This window comes from Arachis hypogaea, chromosome 12 (genome assembly GCF_003086295.3).
Source record: "Arachis hypogaea cultivar Tifrunner chromosome 12, arahy.Tifrunner.gnm2.J5K5, whole genome shotgun sequence".
Classification (NCBI taxonomy): domain Eukaryota; kingdom Viridiplantae; phylum Streptophyta; class Magnoliopsida; order Fabales; family Fabaceae; genus Arachis; species Arachis hypogaea.
This window is the reverse complement of record NC_092047.1, coordinates 104,921,065-104,945,797: the sequence shown is the minus strand read 5'-3', so window position 1 is coordinate 104,945,797 and position 24,733 is coordinate 104,921,065. Positions and strand designations below refer to the sequence as shown.

The following is a 24,733-nucleotide window of genomic DNA, read 5'->3' as shown; positions in this document are numbered from 1 at the left end:
AGAAAAAAAAAGAAAAGACATAATTGCTTCATCAGTTCATCACTTCCTTCATCACTTAGCTTCATCACACCATAACCCTAACATTTGAAAGGAACCACACAGACAGCCACACACCCTCCACCGATCGCGGCTCTCCTCCACAACGACCGCAGCTCTCAATCGCAGTGCTGTCCACTCCAAACAGCGACGGCGCGGTGCTCCCTTCCACGGTCGTCGGCACGTTGCTCTCTTCCACAGGCTTCTGTGCGGTGCTCTCCTCCACGGGTGTCGGCGCATGCTCTCCTCCACGGGCGTCGGCGCGGTGCTCTCCTCCACGCACGCTGCTCCACGACTCCTCCTCTTCCTGTCTCGGCTCCACGTACAGGGTCTTCTTCGAGAAACCCCTCTCCTTCTCCCACTTCCACTTCTTCCCCTGTCTCGCCTTCTTCTCTTCGCAAGGTCTCACAATACTACACGCAGCTGTAACCCCCCTCCTCCTCCTCTGTTTATTGGTAAGAAAGATTCTAAATTTTACTATGGAATGAAATTTCTGAATGCATTGATTATGAATCAAGATTGGGAATGTTCTGAATTTTAGTATGAAAATGGAATTTCTGAATGCATTGAATCTTAATTTTTGGGGCTTCTCAATAATTCTGATTTTGGGGGTTTCGTTTCAATTTTTCTGAAGTTTTCATGTGGATCAACATCTTCCTGGTGCTTTTTCAGTTCCATCTTTTTGACCCTGGTTAAACAAATTTCCACTATTATATTTTTCTTGCAGCTTCTGTTCTAAAAGCTGTGTTAAGGTACGGAAAGAAGTAGTTTGCGGTTGATGAGACCAGGCGTGATACTTACAATTATCCAGTGCCTTCACGAAATGAACCACCAGTATTGACTACAGTTGAAGATGAATTCAAGCAATTAACTACTTGCGGTATGAACTTTTCTTATTACTTTTTCTCTTTTTCTTGTTTTTGTGAACTAGATAAAACAAAATTGGAAGCATATATCAAGTATAGAGTCATCTTTTGCTTCTTACTTAGATTTTTTCAACATTAGGTTGGTAAGAAAGCTTCTAAATTTTACTATGGAATGAAATTTCTGAATGCATTAATTGTGAATAAAGATTGGGAATGTTATGAATTTTCGTATGAAAATGGAATTTCTGAATGCATTGAATCATAATTTTTGGGGCTTCTCAATAATTCTGATTTTAGGGGTTTTATTTCAATTTTTTTGAAGTTTTCATGGTTCTGATTGTTGCTTCTTATGGTTTTCTGAATTTTTCTACATTTTGATTATGAATTTCTGAATGCATTGAATCTTAATTTTTGGGGGCTTCTTAATAATTCTGATTTTAGGGGTTTTATTTCAATTTTTCTGAAGTTTTTATGGTTCTGATTGTTGCTTCTTAGGATTTTTTGAATTTTTCTGCATTTTGATTATAAATTTCTGAATGCATTGAATCTTAATTTTTGGGGCTTCTTAATAATTCTGATTTTACGGGTTTTATTTCAATTTTTTTGAAGTTTTCATAGTTCTGATTGTTGCTTCTTAGGATTTTCTGAATTTTTCTGCATTTTGATTATGAATTTCTGAATGCATTGAATCTTAATTTTTGGGGTTTTTTAATAATTCTTATTTTAGGAGTTTTATTTCAATTTTTTTGAAGTTTTCATGGTTCAGATTGTTGCTTCTTAGGGTTTTCTGAATTTTTCTGCATTTTGATTATAAATTTCTGAATGCATTGAATCTTAATTTTTGGGGCTTCTTAATAATTCTGATTTTAGGGGTTTTATTTTAATTTTTCTGAAGTTTTCATGGTTCTGATTGTTGTTTCTTAGGATTTTCTGAATTTTTCTGCATTTTGATTATGAATTTCTGAATGCATTGAATCTTAATTTTTGGGGCTTCTTAATAATTCTGATTTTTGAAGCTGTTTCCTGGAGAAAAATACGAGGATCTACAAAAACTGTTATGGTACATCCTCTATATGATTTCACAATTACTTTTCTTCTTGTCAAAATTCTCTAAATTGCTGCGGTGAATGCTATGGCTATAGTTTCATACTTTTGGGTTATTGTAGCCAGCTAATATCATCAATCATCATCCTGATTTAGAATATGACTAAAAATTCCAAGGTTTATCCAATTTTATATTATAAAATACAACCATGATTTCTACTAACATTAGTAGAATTGCAAAATATGCTGATGTCCATTGTTCTTGTTATATTTATTGGACTTCTAAAGATTTATGTAACGTAAGTCAGTATAATTTTATCTTTTTTCCAACTGATGGCCAAATTTCATGTTGGAGGAAAAGATATATCACAATTCAGACCTTATTTATTCTTCTGAATCATATTGCTGTGCCCGTACTTGTGTTCTTGATTGTATATATGGTTCTGAATAAAATATAATGATACAATGGTATTTTCTTTTACTTCATTTTAACCAAACGTTTAACAGTTTCTTCTTAACTCATTAGGTTAATAGCTTGCTGCTAGGTTAGTAGCATTAAATTTTGTTATGTAAATAAATATTGTGAAAATCTGGAAAAGATATATTGAAATTGATATGACCTTGTAATATGTGATGGTGAAAGTATATGAGAGAATTAATAAATTAGTAGTAAATATTGCAAAACTGATTTATGATGAATAGACCTTTTCTTTTCTTATGATTAGTTTGGATTTGCCGTATAACCTGCTTTAGAATCCTCCAACAAATACTAGTGCATGAGCAAAATTTATATTATATAGAGTTTAAAATTTTGGTATGAAAAATTGGTTAATTGTTATTATATAGAGTTTATAACTTTGTAATTATTATCTTGGTCTGTTGCGTGAGAAAAAAGAGAACAAAGAGGAACCAAATCAAGCTGAAATGTTTGTTGCAACTCGGAATGGACTAAAAAGAAAAACACTTGATGTAGAAACACAAGCTGTTATTGTAAGTTACTCTATAATTTTCTTGTTTTAGTTGCAGTTTTATGGCTGTCATGGATGCTATTTTTTTTTGTTGTTTTATGGCTATCGTGATTGTTGTTATGGTATCTATTTTGTGGATATTTTATGGCTGTTTTATGGCTGATTTAGTTGCTGTTTTATGGCTATTTTATGTCTATTTTATGGCTGTCATGGCAGCTATTTTATGGCTATCATGGATTGTTATTTTAATTGCTATTTTATGGCTGTTTTATGGCTATCGTGGTTGTTGTTTTAGTATCTACTTTATGGCTATTTTGTGGTTGTCATGGTTGCTGACTTGCTGTTTTCTTTTTTATGGCTGATTTAATTACTGTTCTATGGCTATTTTATGGCTATCGTGGTTGTTGTTTTAGTATCTACTTATGGCTATTTTATGGCTGTCATGGCTGCTATTTTATGGCTGTTTCATGGCTATTTTATGGCTGATTTATCTGCTGTTCTATGGCTATCATGGACTGCTATTTTATGGCTGATTTAATTGTTGTTCTATGACTATTTTATGCATGTTTTATGGCTATCATGGACTGCTATTTTATGGCTCTTTTATAGCTATTTTGGATTGTTGTCCCTATTAGTTATCAATAGGTTTTTGGATTCTTTCATTGAATTTTTATCACTAAAAATAGACATATAATATATTTGTGTGTATAGGATAAACTTGATGATCTCCAAGAAGCTGGAGAAACTCCTACTAATGCATTTCAAAAAATTTTTGGTAAAGAGAATCCAAGAAGAGTTTGATGTTATGGAAGAACTGTTACAAAAACTTCTCTTAAGAAAAATAAAGAAATAGATGAAATCAAAAAATTAACAAAGTGAAGAGAAGGTAACAACTTTAAAAACTGAATCAGACGACCATAAGCAACGACTGCAAGGATTGGAAGATATTGTGAAACTTATGTTGCAACAAACTTCTCCTGGTATGAATGTTGATGAAGCGCTTTCTCTCTTGCGATCTAAGCAATCGTCTGCAAATAGTGCACAAGATCCAAATTTAGTTCCTTGGCATTCTCCTCCATCGACTCATATACCAAATCATGATTAGGTATCTGTGTGCTAAATTGTTGTACCACTTGAGTATACATGTTATTGTATAGCTGATGTTTTGACTATAATTTTTTTGTTCATTTAAATTTGACTGCAGCTTTCTTATTGTTGGATGAAGTTTTCTGAAGACATAAAGGCAATTCTTGGCACAATGGTGAAGCACAAAGTCTTTTTGGTTTTAAGTGGATAACTTAGTTTCTTTTTTGTTTAAGTTCATTAGCAGAAAAACATGTATTTTGCTTACTTAGGTTTATTATTTATTTGACTTGGTAACTTATTAGCAAGTATATATGTTAATTGGTACTTGGAAGACCTTTCTATATATATATATATATATATATATATATATATATATATATATATGCAATATATATTATTAGCTTATTCAAATGTGGGTGTTATATATTCTTCAAATGTCATATAAATATAACAAAGGTAAAAAAATATTATTTTAGATATTAAAAAAGAGAATCTAAGAAAAATTAAATAAGGTGTTGCTTTAGGTATTAAAAAAAGACAACTGCAAATAAACCTACATAAGTGTTGCATTAGGTCTATAAAAAAGACAACTTAAAAAAATCTGGACAAGTGTTGCTTTAGGTATATGAAAAGGCAACTTAAAAAAACCTGGACAAGTGTTGCTTTAGGTATATGAAAAAATAACTAGAAAGAACTTGCACAAGTGTTGCTTTAGGTATATGAAAAAGCAACTTAAAAAACTCTGGACAAGGGTTGCTTTATGTATTAGAAAATACAACTCGTAAAAAGTGTTGCCATAGCGTCTCATATAAAGCGTTGTGCTTGGGTGCTCTAAGGCAACCCTTTCACGGAGTTGCTTTATTTGTAGAAAAGGCAACGTTTTTTGAAGGTTGCCAAAAAAAGGGTTCCCTTTAATATATACAAAAGCATTGCCTTAAACCAAAGGTAACGCCCGTATAGCCAACCCCAAAAAGCGTTACTTTTTGTCGGAAAGTGTTGTCTTTTATCAAAGGCAACACTTTCTCTTATTATAAGCAACGTTTTCAAAGGGTTGCCTCAGCCCGAATTCGTTGTAGTGATTGGTGAAATTATAGAGACTTGCAAAATAATTAAACCTATTTTTAATTCTAAAGAATAAATTTATTCATTAAATTTTTAAAAGTAAAAGAGAGAAAAAAAGAGAAAAATAATAAATAAATAAATAATTCAAAATTAAAAAGTTTTGATAAAGTAAATAAATTTTTGTAACATAATAATGATTAAAAAAATGAGAAGTCTCGCTAGTAAGAAGAATATTAAAAAAATGAGACTTCTCTTGCTAGTAAGAACAATAACCTTCATCAGAAATGGTAAAATGTAATTGTTTTGTGGTTTTTGAAAGTTCGTTATTATAGTCTCGACCCCAAAACAGAGAAGAACAAAACAAAGAACCACATGACTCATAATACAATTCTCACTCTGACATTGTTGCCTAGGATTAATCATGGTCATAACATTACACAAACAATAGCAATATACAAAAAAAATACAGCTATATATATTATCACGAGAAATGAAAACATACAAACAAATTCACCTACTATGATCTCTTACATATACTCATTATTGGTGCATGTGGTGCAACACCTTGTTACATATTGTTGCCAGCGTCTTTTGCCAGCCAATACCGAATTTTTTGTTTTGGTGTTAGGTAAGTAGTCACAAATGTTGAAGTATGACTAAATCTCTTCGTACTAAAAGATTTCTTGAAGAGGTAAGGATAGATGTTGGCTTAAAACTACTTTCTATACATACTATCAGAATTTGAATTACAAACATTGGTCACCCGTGGCGTTAGAGGAAGAGTACTATACGTTGGCTTTAAAGTTTCCGTTTTTGTTGCCTTTATTCTTTTTTCATGGGATTTTCTATTTCGACAAGTTGATGATTAATTTATCGTAAATCTGATATTCATTTAATGATCTATCACTAACCAGTGACCAATAAATTACTACATAGACAAGTCGAAATTTAAACTTTTGACACTTATTTAAGTAGACGAGTGAACTGAACCACTCAACTAACATAAATTAGTTCGTTTGTTGTTTTTAGATTATGCAAAGATGGTTATGCTCTAATGGGATTTTTCTTACTGTATTTTCGCCTATTATCCTAATATGGGATCACTTACTCATGAATAACCATGTTAGGTGTCTAATGAAAATCACTATTAAATTAGTCATCTATATAAAATATATATATTGAAATTAGGGGTGTCCGCGGGTCGGATCGGATCGGATATGGCCGAAAATTCGATCCGATCCGCACAATTTCCATCGGATCGGATCGGATATGATATCCGCACTTTTTAGTGCCGGATCCGATCCGATCCGATCCGCACATTTGCGGATCAGATCGAATATCGGATATCGGATATATCCGCATAATTAAACCTTCTCTTTTTAATCATATTTCTATGTAAAAAAATCGATAAAAATATTTCTTTCATACTTTTAAACTTATTTATTCCTAAAATATTTTTAATCAAACTCTCTCTAAATAACAAAAATAAAATAATACAATATATGAATAATAATTACTAACTAAAACATACAACAAGTAAATATAATACCAAACATATATATATTTATTTATTTTTTAATTATTACAGTGCGGATCTGCGGATCGGATACGCGGATGTAGAGCAGATATCCGCGATCCGATTCGCAAAGGGTGCGGATCGGATCGGATCCGATCCGATCAATTTGCGAATATATTTATCGCGGATCTGCGGATACGATCCGATCCATGGACACCCCTAATTGAAATACAAAATATATATTAAAAATAAATTAAACAACACATATGTATATACATAGATATAAGAAAGTTGATCTAGTGACTTATTTTTTATTTGCATATAGTATTTTTGATAAATAAATACCTGGCTTGGGAAAAAAATGTCAAGCCTCTTGGTTTTTTTTTGTTTAATACTTAACAAATTTAATAATCGTGTCGTGATTATTTTCTAATAATCAACATTGTTATATATTATAGAATAAACAAATTTATTGATTAATTAATTTATTAAAGATATTAGTTTAATCATAAAATAAAGTTCAATATTTAAGAATTTCAAAAGATAATCATCATAGTTGTAATAGTTTCACCCTAATATAAATAAATAAAGATTTATCATAATTCATAATTATTTTTTTTATATACTTTGAACATCTATTCTTATGTGGATCAAACTCTTTTATAGTGAAAAAATTAGTAAAGTAAAAAATAAGAGATTAATTCTCTTAAATTAAGATATTAATGGGACTCCTAAATGTTAAAAATTATAAATTTAATGATGATTAAATTTTTATTTTATTAATTTATCAATATTTTTAGGAATTTAATTTTGATGCATTGACATTATAAAACGTGTTACACAGTCGTATAATTATATTTATTCTTTTGAATAACCATTCACGCTTACATTAAAATTAAATTCATCTTTTTAGATCTAAATTCTTATTATATATTCTCATCATGCGTAATAACAACCCTTGTGATAATTGTGAATACTAATCTAAATTAAATATAATGCCAGTGGTAACACAAAAAGTCTTATAACTATAATAAAAATGGTTAAATAAACTAGGGTAAAGTATATTTTTTGTCCTTAAAATTTTCGAAAAGTTTCAAAAATACCCTTAAGTTTTAATTTATTTCAATTTTATCCTTAATGTTTTAAATATGCTTTAATTATATCCTTTTTGTTAATTTTTTGATAGTCAACCAATAGTCAACTTTTTATTTTCAATTTTACTCTCTAATCCTGACAGTGTTTGGCACACTGCATAATCCCTTCCAAGGCCTCTCCCTGTTCTTCCCAGCTTCATTCCATTCCAACACCTCCACTTTTCTTCCGAACCATCGCTCATCCTCTCATCCATCTCTCTCGCTGCAACCACCGGCGCCACCACCAACCACCACCACCAATTTCTATCTCCGTCTCCCATTGTCTTTTCTCTCATGCTAACTCTCATTCTCCCTTGCTTCTCATTGTCTCACCAACCACCGTGCACAGCCACTGCCACTCATCCCTTCTTCTCTTCGTTGTGCCGCCGCACTTGGTAGGTTACAATTTTCAATTTTAACTATATTCTACAAGGCAATAGTTCAAAAAATTCAGCATAACCCTTTATTTTAGACAATAAGGCATTGACTATATATTCATGTTGCTAATCACAGCCACATATGTTAATTGTTTCAGTATCCTAAGTGTGGACAAACTTTATCAATTCACACATTTGGCTCAATTGCAAAATGAAGTACCAAAGCTACAGCAACAGCAACAAGTTGAAAATACCAAAATTGAATGTAAAAGGGTGATATTGACAAACTAATAGAAAATCATTTAGACAATTGAACCCTAATTGTAGATCTGAACAAGAAATTAAACCTCGTCACTTTCCATTGGGCTGTTTCTGAAACCAGTTAATGTTCAAGATCTGGACACGGGTAGAGGGAGAGGGGGAGTTAAGGCTGTCGGAGAGGGAAGCCATAACACACATAACGGCGGACCTCGAGGCACAGTGAAACGCGGACGGTGGAGCTCTGAGCGTGGTGAATCGTGAGCGATGGAGATCCAGGCGCAGTTAATCGTGGACGGTGGAGCACGAGCTTGAGGCGCCGTGAATGGTGATGTTGTATGAGACTTGAGTGTGTTGGATTGGGAGAAGAGAAACGTGATGCGGGATCGGTATTCGATCTCTGTCTTTTGCTGCTTATGATCATGAAAATGGAGATGGATGAGTAGTGAGGAAGTTGGATGAATGATGTTGGAGACGAAGATGGAGATTGGTGGTGGTGGTGGTGGTTGGTGATGGCGCTGGCGGTTGCAACGAGAGAGATGAAGAGGGGATGGGTGATGGTTGGGAAGAAAGGTGGAGGCGTTGAAATGGGTTAGGGCGTGGGCCAAACATAGTTAGAATTAGGGGATAAAATTGGAAATAAAAGATTGACTATTGGTTGACTATCAAAAAATTAACAAAAAGGATATAATTGAAGCATATTCAAAACATCAAGGATAAAATTAAAATAAATTAAAACTTAAGGGTATTTTTAAAATTTTTCGAAAACTTTAGGGACAAAAAATATATTTTACCCAATAAACTATTATTTTATTTTGTTTTGACGAACTTAAGAGTGGTAAGTGATGATGAGATAATTATATGGGATTTTTTTGAAATAAAATAAAAAATAATTATTTTTTAAAATTTGATTTTTGAACTTTAATTTTTTAAATAATTTTTTTTTCTTTACATTTAGAGTAAGTTTGTCATACTTCCAACAAACTTGCTCTAAATACAAAAAAAAAAAAATCATATTTAAAAAATTAAAATTCAAAAATCAAGTTTTAAAAAATAATTATTTATTTTTATTTTATTTAAAAAAAAAAACCTAATTCCATGAGTGCAAAAAAACAAGTGTTGGGAAGCAGTAACCATCTGTCATTTTTATTTCAAATTTTATGGCGATATATATCTCGACACGTTACTCTTCTACTTGTAAGCAAAGTCAATAAATACAAAAAATCTTCTTACAAGAAAAACAAATAAAAACATCACATGATAGCACGACTTGGAGACCTGAACTTTATGATCTGAAAACTTAGTTCTAATCCATAATATAATGTTTAGAGACTAGAGATAATGGATTAAATCATATTGAAAGCGTAATTTTCAGGGGTGTTTTTTTTATGGTTGTGCTTTTATTCCTTTGTCAATTTTAAAACTCAAACTTTGAATCTAACTTGGCTTCTATCTGATAATTAAGTAATTGATTTTAGTTGTTTTTATCTTGACTTATAGTTATTTTTGTATTTGTCCTTGCACTTTGTTTTGCTCCTAGTTGAGCATGAATTAAACAATAAAAAATAATTATAAAACTCGAAATACTAATATAAACAAAATTTCACGTACATTAAAAACTCATACAACTAAGCAATCAAGTGACCATATCATTAAAGATATAAAAATAATCCCTACCGTGAAGTTAAACACAATATTATTAAGAATTTAATCATGATAAATCAATTTATTTCATCCAATAATAATAAAATATATCATAAAAGAATAATTTATCTTTTTTTAGAGAGAGTTAGGTAAAATTTACCTAATCTATATCTATATTTACTATATACAGTAAAAATATGAGATGGATTATATTTGTATTCAATTTTTTTTCTAAAATGTCTTTTGTTATTTATATAATTCATACAAAATATTATTTTTAATATTTAAATTTAAAATAATTTAATTAAATTATAAACTATTTACTATCTCAATAACTAATTTTAATTTTTATTACTTTTATATATATTATTTAATAAATAAAAAAGTAAATCAATAAGTTTGTTAGTGCTTATTATTGATACAATAATTTATATATAATTGTGATATTGAAAAAGTCGGTGTTCAACTTTTTAACTAAAATATCTTTCATCATATATAATTTATAAAAAAATAATTATTTCTAAGATTTTGAATCCAAGAATTTTTAGTTAAATTATAAACCACTCATATCATCTCAGCTAATTCAATAATCTTAATTATTTTAAAACATATTTAATAAATAAAAGAATGAATTAGTCATACTTGTTGATACACTAGTTATATACGATAGGAAGATAAGAAGAATTAGTATCTAATTTTCTTTCTTAAAATAATTTTTATTATATATAATTTATGAAAAATATTTTTTTTTTGTATTATTTTCACATCTTGAACTCAAAATTACTTAACAAAGTTATAAATTATCATCTCAACTAATTCTGTTTTTATTATTTTAATACATATTTAATAATTAAAAAAATTATATTGGTAGATATGTTTATACCTATTGATACACTAGTATTATTATGCGCAGTTGCATCATTTTTGCCGCTATATACTTAATTGCATAGTGATAGACACTAATAACATCATCAATCCAAATCACGTACAACGACATTTAACAATGAAATTGAACTAATACAAGTCAATATTCTAACCATTAATTAACTACTTGCTTCATAAATACGTAGTTGGATATGTTACTTGAATGCACATAATATAATTTAGTCCACAAATAATTTTTTTCCCCGGAAATTTTTGACTTGACCCACAGAGTAAGAAAAAATTAGCATATATATACTCTCATGATGGTTTGACTACTGAACATCAAATTTATTCCTTCAACATTCCTCAAATAGTACTATGTACTTGAATAATGATTTTTATTTAAACATCCTAGTTAAATAAGTTTTTATTCAAATATGCTACCTTAATGTTTTAGTTGAATGTATTCATCATTTTCATCACCTAGCTAGCTAGTAAATATTATTTCCAAACAGTCTTAAATATGATATCGTTGTATTTATTATGAACATAATAATTTTGTATATGGTATGTGTACTAATTAGTTTAAAATGATAGCAAGCATTATAGGGATGTCAAGAGTTACTTTTAGGAATAATATATTTGTTCTATATTCTTTAGATTAATCTATTTTAAATATAGTAGGGTAAACCATAAAAAATACATTAGAAACCTGGTTTCTTTTGCCATGTCATGTGACATTGTCTATTTCCTCGCCGATGTTCTATTGTCATACATTAGAAAGGCTGAATTTGAACATATAGTAGACCTAAAGAATTTTATATTTAATAACGCCTTGTTCTCTGCATTTGTTGAGCGATGAAGACCAAAGGCCCATAATTTTTATTTTTCTTAGAGTGAGATCACCGTTACGCTGCAGGATGGCTTATCATCTTGGTTTGTGAACGGATAGTAAGCCGATCAGGAGTTGTACCAGAGATTTTCAACAATATCATTGGCACCCTACATGACAGTGGATTAAGAATTTGCTCGGTGACAAACCACCACAATAGGAAAAGGACAGGAAGCAGACCTTTGCTTTTAGGATGACCTAGCTGAGAAACGGAGTCTCACACATTCCACCTTCCTAATCACCATTACAGTAAAAACATTGAGTACTGTTGGATTTATCGACAGGAAAATAAAATTATTCTGCCGGTAATAAATTTGCCATTGAATTTTGTGTCGGTTCTAATCCAACAGTATAAACCTTACCGATAAATATTTATTACCGTCGAACTTTATTGTCCACCGGTAACCTGCGACGGATTTAGTTTTTAAGCTATGAATATCTGGTGCCAGTTACGGGTGGATTTTTTCAACGGTAAATTTGGCACCAAACTGTTTTGTTCCTGCATTTTTACCGTTGGATATTTTTGTAGGAAAATTCGACAATAAGTTCAATTTTTTTACTAGTTTTTTTTTTTTTACATTAGTGGTGAAATTCTAAATTTTTTATTCAAATTTATATTTTGCGCAATTAGTAGCCAAATACTAAATACTAGAAGTCAAATATATTAAATTATCAGGTGTGTGAATAAAATGAAAAGTCAAATAACGGAGGACATGACACAATTAAACGTGTATAAAAAAAACCCAAGTCACTGAAAGTCGTCGTCGTCATTGTCATCGTCATCGTTCCACTGGTCCTGCTGCTGAGGCAGCGGCCTAGGCGGTGATATCTGTGCCCCTTCAGCAGCGCCGCTGCTACCAGTGCGCATCTAATCCTCGTACGGCACCATGTTCTGCTCCATCTGTTGAAGCCGCTTCAGCTCCCGCCTCCACTCAAGCCTGAGGTCATCTGTGTTTGTCATGCGTGAGAGGATCGCCTGATACCTCTCCTCAGACTCTTGCGGCTGCTGAGCTCGTTGGTGAAGGCTCCGGGTGAAGAGCAGCACCTGCTCCTGCAAATCGACACCATCCTCGGGATTGACGGTCGGACTGGTGGCAGAGGCGGATGAATGTCTTAACGTGGATGTGCAGAGGTTGTCGGCGAAGAATGATCCGATCCTGTACACGCGATTCTTGTACGACTCGGATGCGACCTCACACCAAACCCCTATCAAGAACGACGACTGATGCGGCAGAGTTGCTGCCATCATCTCGAGTACGCTGAGATTGTTGAGTTGCGACCTCCAATCTCTGCATGTAGGAGTCTTGTGTAACACATTTTATGATTAAGGATTCAGATAACTTAAAAATGGTATATCACATGATGTTTACTCACATAATGATCCGTGGCCAGCTGACCGGCAAATATCTCTGTATTGTCCTTCAATATGTAGGTATACTTGAAGGTTTCCGCCATCATCGCCTCGTGATCTAACAACTTAGACTACACATTTTGAAACCACATATTAAGTCAAGTAATACTGACATTATATTAATACTAAATGAACTTAGTAACAAAATGAAACAAGTTACTTACCGTCCTGGGCTTAGTCTTTATGAATATCGTTGATCCACTAGTGTACTTCGACAACCTGGCCAATGTTCTGTTAGTTCTGTTGGTGAGACGGCGACGCTTGATGTAAGGCCCACATCGGTTGGAGAGGGGAACGAAGCATGCCTTATAAGGGTGTGGATACCTCTCCCTAACATGACGCGTTTTGACGAGTGAGTGTGGGGGGTTTAGGCTATCATCCCTATCGTTAAAGACAAAACTGTGAGGCCTTGTGTGCCAAAGCGGACAATATCATGCTAGCGGGTGATCTGGGCTGTTACACATGGTATCAGAACCAGAACCCGGATCATGTGCCAGCGAGGGCGCTAGGCTCCCTTAGGGGGGTGGATTGTAAGGCCCACATCGGTTGGAGAGGGGAACGAAGCATGCCTTATAAGGGTGTGGATACCTCTCCCTAACATGACGCGTTTTGACGAGTGAGTGTGTGGGACTTAGACTATCATCCCTATCGTTAAAGACAAAACCGTGAGGCCTTGTGTGCCAAAGCGGACAATATCATGCTAGCGGGTGATCTGGGCTGTTACACTTGAACCCCTCATCAGTCTCCCAATAATACTTAACGTTCATTATTATTGCAGTGAAAAATAAAAATGAATCTTTTCTATTTTTTCTATTGATATTGTTAATTGTTAAGTGTATTTTTTATTATATAATATATTCTTTTATATTTTTTCTATTTTATTTAAAATAGCATAATAAAAAATTACATTTTATCATATTTATTTAAAAAAATGAAAAATTTATTCCCCAAGTATAATTACTATTCTTACTAGTGATCTTTCTATGATAATTAACTTCCATATATTTTTAATTTTTATAAAAATTATTTAGGCTGGGTTGATTTTATTAATTATTCTCTTAAAAAAATAGTAATTTTTATTATCTTGGATTTTATAAATTTGGGAAAAAATCTGAAAACTAACTTTAATTAGCTACAATTCGTTTAACTTTATTGTAAAATAAATTTAAAGAATCAATTTCCCTTTAAAACAAGTTATAGAGAAAAAAATGATTGTATTACTATTATTATTCAAAAACATAAAATTTATCTCTATTATTAAAAAAAATAAAATTATTCTTTTATGAAATACTTGTATATATATAAGAATGAGAATGTTATACTAAAATTTAATCAATAAAAAAAATTAATTTTCAAATTTTAAGATATTATTTTGTTCTTATATATTTTTTAGTTAAGAATGAGATTAAAATTAACTCGTATGTACTAATAAATATATGTTTCAATAAATTAAAATTGTGTGATAAAATGAAAAAAAATGTGCTTTAAGATTTATGGAGCAATAAAAAAAAAGCTGGCCTCAACCCAAAATGCTTTCTTTTGTGCAATAAAAAAATACTCTAACACATTATAATTAATCATGATAAATATAATTATTTAAACTAAGCATTAAAATTCTAATGTGAAAGAGAGAAAAAAAATCTTTGCACTCCACTTTTAAGATTGTATTTTCCCTGCAAAATAACAAACTTTGTTTTCTTCTCTTTTAAAGACACTTGTCAACTATTTTTTGTGATAGCAAAAATTTGCATGTATAATTTTTTCTTTGTTTTTTACCATAAAATTCACTATATATTTATTATTTAACTTATTTTTAAAATATATAAATAATTAATTTAATGATTGATTTTATATATGTATGCATATAACATAATTGAATATGAAATAACAATTTGACCAAGGACGGTGCTTTCACGTATTTGGGGAATGAAGCAGGTCTTCCTATCTAGACTAGACTTTAGAAAGATATCATTAAAAGGGTAAAGAGTAAAAACATTAAATAACAATTGAATTCGATCCAGTTCCACTTAGACTTTAATTATTATCCAAGTATTCAATGAGTTTTCCTTGAACTTTCGTCAGTGCTAAAATAGTGCCATCGGCGTTTGAAAGTTTTATATTGATGATGCTGCCAACTTATCAAAAATGGAAAACTTGATCATTATTGAGACATTGAATTCGAATTTCACTATGATTTATATAGTAAAGTGAATTGATTGCTGAGATAAAAATAATAAGTTGCTAAATGTTCACATTATTGAGAAACTTTGATTGAATACAAGAAACCGCATCCTAGATCAATGACCAAATTGTTATGCGTATAACTCTAGATAATTTACAAAATTTTACAGAAGAATAATGTATATACTCAATAATTAATTGAAGACAACAAAATACAAAATATTAATGTAGAAAAAAGGAGAGAAGGAGAGGAGAATGAGAGGAAACAAAAATAGGAAAAGATTTTCAAAATTTTTTGTTGTAACTAAAAAAAAGAGAAGAGCGGATGATAAGAATAAGAGAAATTCATAATTTTTTTGGTCATACAACTCAGGCTAAAGACTAGAATCCAAATATAATTTTGAATGAGACACAAGTACAAACCTCAAACCACAAGAGAAATCCATATGAACTGCTAATTGGAAGACAAAAAAATGGGCCAGGAGAGACAAAGAGGAGAATAAGAGAAATTGTTTTTTCTAGAGCTCCACTTTTGCAATTCAAAAGAAAAAAAAGATAGTAAGGCATATAAATCTTTACTGGCCAAAAATATCCAATTTAATTAAGTAGAGTTTCAATCGAAACAGGTTGACAATTTAATTGGATAGAATTGCGGTTGTGGGCTTAGGCCCGGTACTCCAACCAAAAACAAGAATTGGGGTTGGAGTATTTGACTAATAATTCTATGCTTCTCACAGGTAAAGATTTGAATTTAAATTATTTTTTGGCAAAAATACTTGTTGCTGTTAGATTAATAATTTCATTGGTTAATATAATATATAAATAATATTTGATATTTGAATGATAAAAAAATTAAATCTTGAAGTTAATTAAAAATAAATTTAGAGTAAAATAATAAATAAAATTTTTTACAATTTATATTTTAAAATTTAGAAGATTAGTATTTAAAAAATAAAATTATTAATAAATTTTTTACAATAGTAACACATTATTTCTAAATTACTTTTATAACAAAGGTTAAAAATCTTAATTTAAATTAAATTATCTGTCTTTCATTGTAAAAAATATATTTTTTTTAAAAATTAATCTACTCGTAAATTTATTTGTTAGGTGGAATTAAAAGATTTAGAGTACGAATTGAATACATATAGTTCATATGTTAAGGAAGTGAATTTGCAAGTGTTATGAAGCACAAGGTTGAAGGCACTTTTAAGATTTATTATTTTATTTTATAACACAGATTAATTGTAGCACATGACAATCCTACTTGAAAGAATAAACCATACAATGCTAAAGAGAAATTAGTTAAAAGCTAATAGAAATTAAAGAAACTTATCAGAAATACTGTAGAATACAAACCTGACAACCTAACAAAGAGTATATGCTCATATTAAAAGTTCGCTGCTTACTGACGCCTGGACGCGTGTCATTCTCGAAGTTGCGTTGCGTGTCTTACTCATGTTTTGCCACGCGTGCACCGCACGTGTCCATGCATGGCCACGCTCACTGTTCCTTTCTAAGTAGTTGTCACGTTCTTGATTTTTCCTCCTTACTAGCTAATAATTTTAGCATTGATTATGCAATACAAATTTGTTGCCTATATAAAGCCTCATCAATGACCATGTTAGCATATTGAGCAAAGAGTCAAGTATAATCAACTAAATTATTGCATAGATATAAGTTATAAGCATGGCATCTAAGCAACAAAAACAAGAGCTTGATGAAAGGGCAAAACAGGGAGAGACTGTGGTCCCTGGTGGAACTGGTGGCAAGTCTCTTGAGGCTCAGGAGCATCTTGCTGAAGGTTATTATTATTATTATTATTATTATTATTATTATTATTATCTCAATAATAATATTACGTTAAATATATATAAATGAATATGCAACTATATGGCATAAAAATGTTGTTTCACTATCAGGAAGGAGCAAGGGAGGGCAAACAAGGAGGGAGCAGTTAGGAACAGAAGGATACCAAGAGATGGGTCGCAAGGGTGGATTTAGCACCATGGAAAAATCTGGAGGAGAGCGTGCTGAAGAGGAAGGCGTTGAGATTGATGAGTCCAAGTTTGTCACCAAGAACCTAAACAAGTAGTACCATAATCTTATTATAATCCTAATCATGTATGCTAGCTTCTAATGTATGTGTGCTTAGTTTATTAGTACTAGGTAGTGATGTTTAGGGTTAATATATAACAAAGTATTTAGGTCCAGTGTCTAGAGTTCTCTAATAATAACTAGCTAGCATATATTGAGAGGTTATGCTCATTATTACTAGTGCTTCAGTTGTTTTATGCTTCAGTTGTTAATATGTACGGTTTGTCTGCATGATGTGTTTAATGATGTAATGAGAAATCTAATATTTTCCTTTGGAGAGTTGAACAGTGGTTTATGTTGTAGCATAATAATGCCATTACTTATGATGGGTGCAAATATCATTTCATCTTTGCTAAAGTAACAAAGTATTGCAACCTAAACATTAATTTTGTAATGTTTAGTCATGTATTTGCCAAAATAAAATTATTAATCTTTGCCGTAATATTTCTAATTCCTAGTAGATTTGCCCAGTTGTGCGTTGAAAATTGACGAGAACAGAGAGGTGGTAAGAAGAATTTAACTTTAGTTGACTGAAAAGTGACGAGACAAAAGAGTCTGTCATTGGCACACTTTGCGTTATATAAACTGTGCTGCTTGCATTTCTCATTTCATATTTTCAAGTCCTGAATATCAGCATATCGAATCAAAGTACAACATGTTGTCCCTTCTTAGTTCAAACAGTGTGAACTCAATCTAACTAGTTATTTTGAGTACTCTTCGGATACTTTTAGATACGATTTTAGTTCTAATTTTTAAATTAAAATCAAATTAACAAACTTCTTCTAGAACTAAATTTTTGGAAAGAATGTTTGGGCTTAATTTTGGACAAAATTTGCAAGTATCATCTTCTACAACAGTTATGATGTTTCATAATCAATACAAAGAAATTTGAGAGGAATTCAGCGGGGAAAATTTTTTTAAGAACCGACGAATTGCGAAAGTGTCAAAATGGTGCCTATTTGTATTTGGTTTACTTCAGTTTTTAATCTAAAGCCATTTATGGATATTGGCCATGCAGAGAGACACTAATTTTAGATTAGATTTTTATAAATTTAAGATTTTACTCTTTTAATCTTATTAATTCATATTATTTACAAATGTTGTTGGTTGCTTATATATTTTTTTATAGAGAGAGAGAGAGTTAATTTTTTATAAAACAATATTTTATATATAAAATTTGATAAATTTTATCTCTTTTTTAAAATAATATGTAAAATAACATGTTATTTTAATTTAATAATTAATTATATTTATCATTTGAGTTAGTTTAATTTAATAAAAATTAATATCTTAATTGTAGTAGAATTATTTTATAATTAAATTATTATTTAAAATAATAATATATTTTTTTAAAATATTAATAATTATTTTTTTTTTCAGTTCACTTTTTCTTACAAAAACAATTTTGAATTTCTGTTACTTGAAACACATGCATTATTTATTATCACTTAGCTAAAAAAATTATATTAAACATATACATTATTTCTTATCTATGTATAAAAGGTGTATTTTGTGAAATTAAAATTAGTCATTTTCAATATATTTTTATCAAATTATAAATCGTGTAAATTTTTAAATAAAAAAATTAGTTATTAATATTTTAAAATAATATATAATTATTCATTTTAAATAATAATTTAAATTACAAAATAATTTTATTATAATTAAAATATTAACTCATTTAATTTTGAATAACTCAAGTGATAAATATAGTTAATTATTATCGTATACTGACACATCATACAAAATAAATTATATATTGTTTTAAAAAAAATATAGTAAAATTTACCATAAAATTTTTATAAAACAAGGCTGTGGAGTATACACTACTATATACCTTCATTTTGATTCCGTTTAATTCAGACGTCCTATTACAATCAGTTTGGGTGGGAAAGAAAACTGAAAATTAATAGGTTAATTATTTTGTTTAAAAATTAATTTATTCGAAAGATAAATATTGGATGAAATTTGTTTATCATTTTACTGATAAATATTGGAATTGAAAAATTTAGAGTACGGATTGAATACATATAGTTCATATGTTAAGGAAGCGAATTTGCAAGTGTTATGAAGACCAAGGTTGAAGGCACTTTTATCACACAGCTTAATTGTAGCACATGACAATCCTACTTGAATGAATAAACAATACAATGCTAAAAAGAAATTAGTTAAAAGCTAATAAAAACTAAAGAAACTTATCAGAAACACTGTAGAATACAAATTTGCCAACCGAACAAAGAGTACATGCTCATATTAAAAGTTTGCTGCCCTATTCCCAAATAAATAACTGGACGTCGTGTCATTTTGGGAGTTGCGTTGCGTGTCTTACTCATGTTTTGCCAGGCATGCACCACGTGTCCATGCATGGACACGCTCACTGTTCCTTTCTAAGTAGTTGTCACGTTCTTGATTTTTCTTCCTTACTATCGAATAATTTTAGCATTAATTATGCAACACAAATTTGTTGCCTATATAAAGCCTCATCAAGGACTATGTTAGCATATTGAGCTAAGAGTCAAGTATAGTCAACTAAATTATTGCATAGATACAAGTTATAAGCATGGCATCTAAACAACAAAACCGACAAGAGCTTGATGAAAGGGCAAAACAGGGAGAGACTGTGGTCCCTGGTGGAACTGGTGGCAAGTCCCTTGAGGCTCAGGAGCATCTTGCTGAAGGTTATTAATTATTATTATTATTATTATTATTATTATCTCAGTAATAATGTTACGTATGTATATAAATGAATATGCAGCTATATGATATAAAAATGTTGTTTGATTATCAGGAAGGAGCAAGGGAGGGCAAACAAGGAGGGAGCAGTTGGGAACAGAAGGGTACCAAGAGATGGGTCGTAAGGGTGGATTCAGCACCATGGAGAAATCTGGAGGAGAGCGTGCTGAAGAGGAAGGCGTTGAGATTGACGAGTCCAAGTTTACCACCAAGAACCAAAACAAGTAGTATCATCATCTTATTATAATCCTAATCATGTATGCTAGCTTCTAATGTATGTGTGCTTAATTTATTAGTACTAGGTAGTGAAGCTTAGGGTTAATATATAACAAGGTATTTAGGTCCAGTGTCTAGAGTTCTCTAATAATAACTGCTAGCTAGCATATATTGACAGGTTATGCTTATTATTACTAGTGCTTCAGTTGTTAGCCTTTGATAGTAGGAGTATATGGTTTGTCTGTAATGATGTGTTTAATGATGTAATGACAAATCTAATATTTTCCTTTAGAGAGTTGAATCGTGGTTTATGTTGTAGCATAATAATGTCATTACTTATGATGGGTGCAAATATCATTTCATCTTTGCTAGACTAACAAAGTATTGCAACCTAAACAGTCATGTATTTGGCAAAATAAAATTATTAATCTTTGTCGTAATATTTCTAATTCCTAGTATATTTGCCCAGTTGTGTTGAAAATTGACGAGAAGAGGGAGGAGGAGGAGGAGAGTAAGAAGATCTTAACTTTAATTGACTGAAAAGTGATGAGACAAAAGAGTCCGTCATTGACACACTTTGCTTTGCGTTATATAAACAGTGCTGCTTGCATTTCTCATTTCATATCTTGCTTTCATGTCCTAAATATCAGCATATCCATGAAGCAATGGAATTAAAGTACAACATGTTGTCCCTTCTTAGTTCAAATAGTGTAAACTCAATCTAACTCATTATTTTGAGTTCTTGTATTCGAAGAATATAATTGTTTTGGGTACTCTTCGGATATTTTTAGATACGATTTTAGTTCTAATTTTTAAATTAAAATCAAATTATCAAACTTTTTCTAGAACTAAATTTTTGGAAAGAATGTTTGGGCTTAATTTTGGAAAAAATTTGCAAGTATCATTATCTCATCTTTTCTAAAATAACATGTAAAATAATTTGTAAAATAATATGTTTTAATTTAATAATTAATTATATTTATCATTTGAGTTAGTTTAATTTAATAAAAATTAATATCTTACTTATAGTAGAATTATTTAATAATTAAATTATTATTTAAAATAAATTATTATATATTTTTTTAAATATTAATAATTAATTTTTTTCAGTTTATTTTTTCTTAAAAAAATCACTTTTAAATTTCCTTTACTTGCAGCACATGCATTATTTGTTATCACTTAACAAAAAAAATTATATTAAACATATACATTTCTTATTTATGTATAAAATGTGTATTTTGTGAAATTAAAATTAGTCATTTTTCAATATATTTTTATCAAATTATAAATCGTGTAAATTTTTAAATAAAAAATTTAGTTATTAATATTTTAAAATAATATATAATTATCTATTTTAAATAATAATTTAAATTACAAAATAATTTTATTATAATTAAAATATTAACTCTCATTGAATTTTGAATAACTCAAGTGATAAATATAGTTAATTATCATTATAGACTGACACATCATACAAAATAAATTACATATTATTTTAAAAAAAAAATATAGTAAAATTTATCATAAATTTAAAAATAATATAGTAAAATTTACCATAAATTTTTTATAAAACAAGGGTGTCGGATATACACTAATATATAACTTCCTTTTTATTCCGTTTAATTCAAACATCCTATTACAATCAGTTTGGGTGGAAGAGAAAACTGAAAATTAATAGGTTAATTATTTTGTTTAAAATTTAATTTATTCGAAAGGTAAATATTGGATGAAATTTGTGTATATTTGGGCGCTATTATTTTATTAAAAAAAGATTTTTTTCAATGAAAAAGATCTTTTTAAATTTTTTAACAATGTTTGGTAAATTTTTAGTAATAAAAGTAAAAGTATTAGTAAAATAAAAAAAAAAAAGATTTTTTTGAGAAGCTGTAATTTACATTTTTTTTAAAAAAAAAATTTTTAAAAAAAAGATGTTTTTCATGTAATAAATAAATAAAAAAAAAATTTATATTGTTATATCCAAATATAATTGATAGATAAAAAAATCTTTTTTATATGAGATATCCAAACATAAAATTACTTTTACTTATCTATAAGATCTTTTAAAAAAAATAATTCGAAAAAAGATCTTTTCTTAAAAGCTCACCAAAACAAGCCCTTTGTTTATCACTTTACTCGTAAATTTATTTGTTACAGAGTTGTGTCAAGTAAGATGGAATTGAAAAATTTAGAGTATGGATTGAATACATATAGTTCATATGTTAAGGAAGCGAATTTGCAATTGTTACGAAGACCAAGGTTGAAGGCACTTTTATCAGAGATTAATTGTAGCACCTGACAATCCTACTTGAAAGAATAAACAATACAATGCTAAAGAGAAATTAGTTAAAAGTTAATAAAAACTATAGAAACTTATCAGAAACACTGTATAATACAAACCTGCCAACCGAACAAAGAGTACATGCTCATATTAAAAGTTAGCTGCCCTATTCCCAAGGACGTCGTGTCATTTTCAGAGTTGCGTTGCGTGTCTTATGTTTTGCCACGCATGCACCGCACGTGTCCATGTATGACCACGCTCACTGTTCTTTTCTAAGTAGCTGTCACGTTCTTGATTTTTCTTCCTTACTATCGAATAATTTTAGCATTAATTATGCAACACAAATTTGTTGCCTATATAAAGCCTCATTAAGGACTATGTTAGCATATTGAGCTAAGAGTCAAGTATAGTCAACTAAATTATTGCATAGATATAAGTTATAAGCATGGCATCTAAGCAACAAAACCGACAAGAGCTTGATGAAAGGGCAAAACAGGGAGAGACTGTGGTTCCTGGTGGAACTGGTGGCAAGTCCCTTGAGGCTCAGGAGCATCTTGCTGAAGGTTATTAATTATTATTATTATTATTATGTCAGTAATAATATTACTTATGTATATAAATGAATATGCAACTATATGATATAAAAATGTTGTTTCATTATCAGGAAGGAGTAAGGGAGGGCAAACAAGGAGGGAGCAGTTGGGAACAGAAGGGTACCAAGAGATGGGTCGCAAGGGTGGATTCAGCACCATGGAGAAATCTGGAGAAGAGCGTGCTGAAGAGGAAGGTGTTGAGATTGATGAGTCCAAGTTTGCCACCTAGAACCAAAACAAGTAGTACCATTATAATCCTAATCATGTATGCTAGCTGCTAATGTATGTGTGCTTAATTTATTAGTACTTGGTAGTGATTAGTTTAGGGTTAATGTATAACAAGGTATTTAGGTCCAGTGTCGAGAGTTCTCTAATAATAACTAGCTAGCTAGCATATATTGAGAGGTTCTGCTTATTATTACTAGTGTTTTAGTTGTTAGGGTTTGATGGTAAGAGTGTATGGTTTGTCTGTAATGATGTGTTTAATGATGTAACGACAAATCTAATATTTTCCTTTAGAGAATTAGAATCGTGGTTTAGCATAGTAATGCTTTCTTATGACGGGTGCAAATATCATTTCATCTTTGCTACTGAACTAACAAAGTATTGCAACCTATACATCAATTTTGTAATGCTTAGTCATGTATTTGGCAAAATAAAATTATTAATCTCTGTAGTAATACTTCTAATTCCTGGTAGATTTTCCCAACTGTGTTAAAAATTGATGAGTAAAAAGATTTTAACTTCAGTTGGCTGGAAAGTGATGAGACAAACAAGTTTGTCATTGGCACATTTTACGTTATATAAACGGCCGCTTGTATTTCTGGTATCATGCCTAGCTTTCATACCTTGCTTTGAAGCCCTGAATATTCGATGAAGCATATCCATGAAATAATGGAATCAAAGTATTGCACACTGTCCTCTGTTTTTAGTTCAAACTGTGTAAAGCCAGACTCAAACTAATTATTTTGAATTTTTGTGCTTGAAGAATACGATTATTTTGGGTTCTCCCTGAGTATTTTTTTGGTGCAATTTTAGTTCTAATTTCTAAAACACCAAATTATCAAACTACTACTAGAACTAAACTTTTGGAAAGAATGTTTGGGCCAGAGAGATGAGAAAATTAAAATTTTGGACAATTTCTAAATATTATGTTGTACAACAGTTATTGTGTTTCATAATTTATATTAGAAATTTTGAGAGGAAATCAGCCCATCGAAAAATTTTCTATGCGAAGGTGCTAAAATGGTGTTGATTTAGTTTACTTTAGTTTTTAATCTAAAGCCATGTATGGATATCGGCCATGCAGAAGGAGATATCAGATACTTTTATATTTTTATAAAATACATTTTATATTTTTATAAAATACAGAGATATAGTTAATTTTTTATAAAACACTACTATATATATAAAATTTGGTAAATTCTATTCGATTTTTTTAAAAATAATATACAAAATAATGTTATTTTAATTTAATA

General features: G+C 30.1%; 1 protein-coding gene and 1 pseudogene across 1 annotated transcript; both read left to right on the top strand.

The window, feature by feature from the left end:
- Window positions 1-16,984: 16,984 nt before the first annotated feature.
- Window positions 16,985-20,578, top strand: LOC112730427 (uncharacterized; annotated as a pseudogene).
- Window positions 20,579-23,033: 2,455 nt separating this feature from the next.
- LOC112728026 (protein SLE2) lies at window positions 23,034-23,813 on the top strand. The gene is made up of 2 exons (XM_025778001.2): window positions 23,034-23,225; window positions 23,327-23,813. The coding sequence occupies exons 1-2, from the start codon at window positions 23,108-23,110 to the stop codon at window positions 23,482-23,484; spliced, it is 276 nt and encodes a 91-aa protein (XP_025633786.1). The 5' UTR covers window positions 23,034-23,107; the 3' UTR covers window positions 23,485-23,813.
- The last annotated feature ends 920 nt before the right edge of the window (window positions 23,814-24,733 follow it).

Bases quoted from the DNA above. Each gene is read 5' to 3' on its own strand.
- LOC112728026 (XM_025778001.2), top strand. From the start codon at position 23,108: ATGGCATCTAAGCAACAAAACCGACAAGAGCTTGATGAAAGGGCAAAA. The intron at 23,226-23,326 runs GTTATTAATTAT...TTTCATTATCAG, and splicing joins TCAGGAGCATCTTGCTGAAG to GAAGGAGTAAGGGAGGGCAA.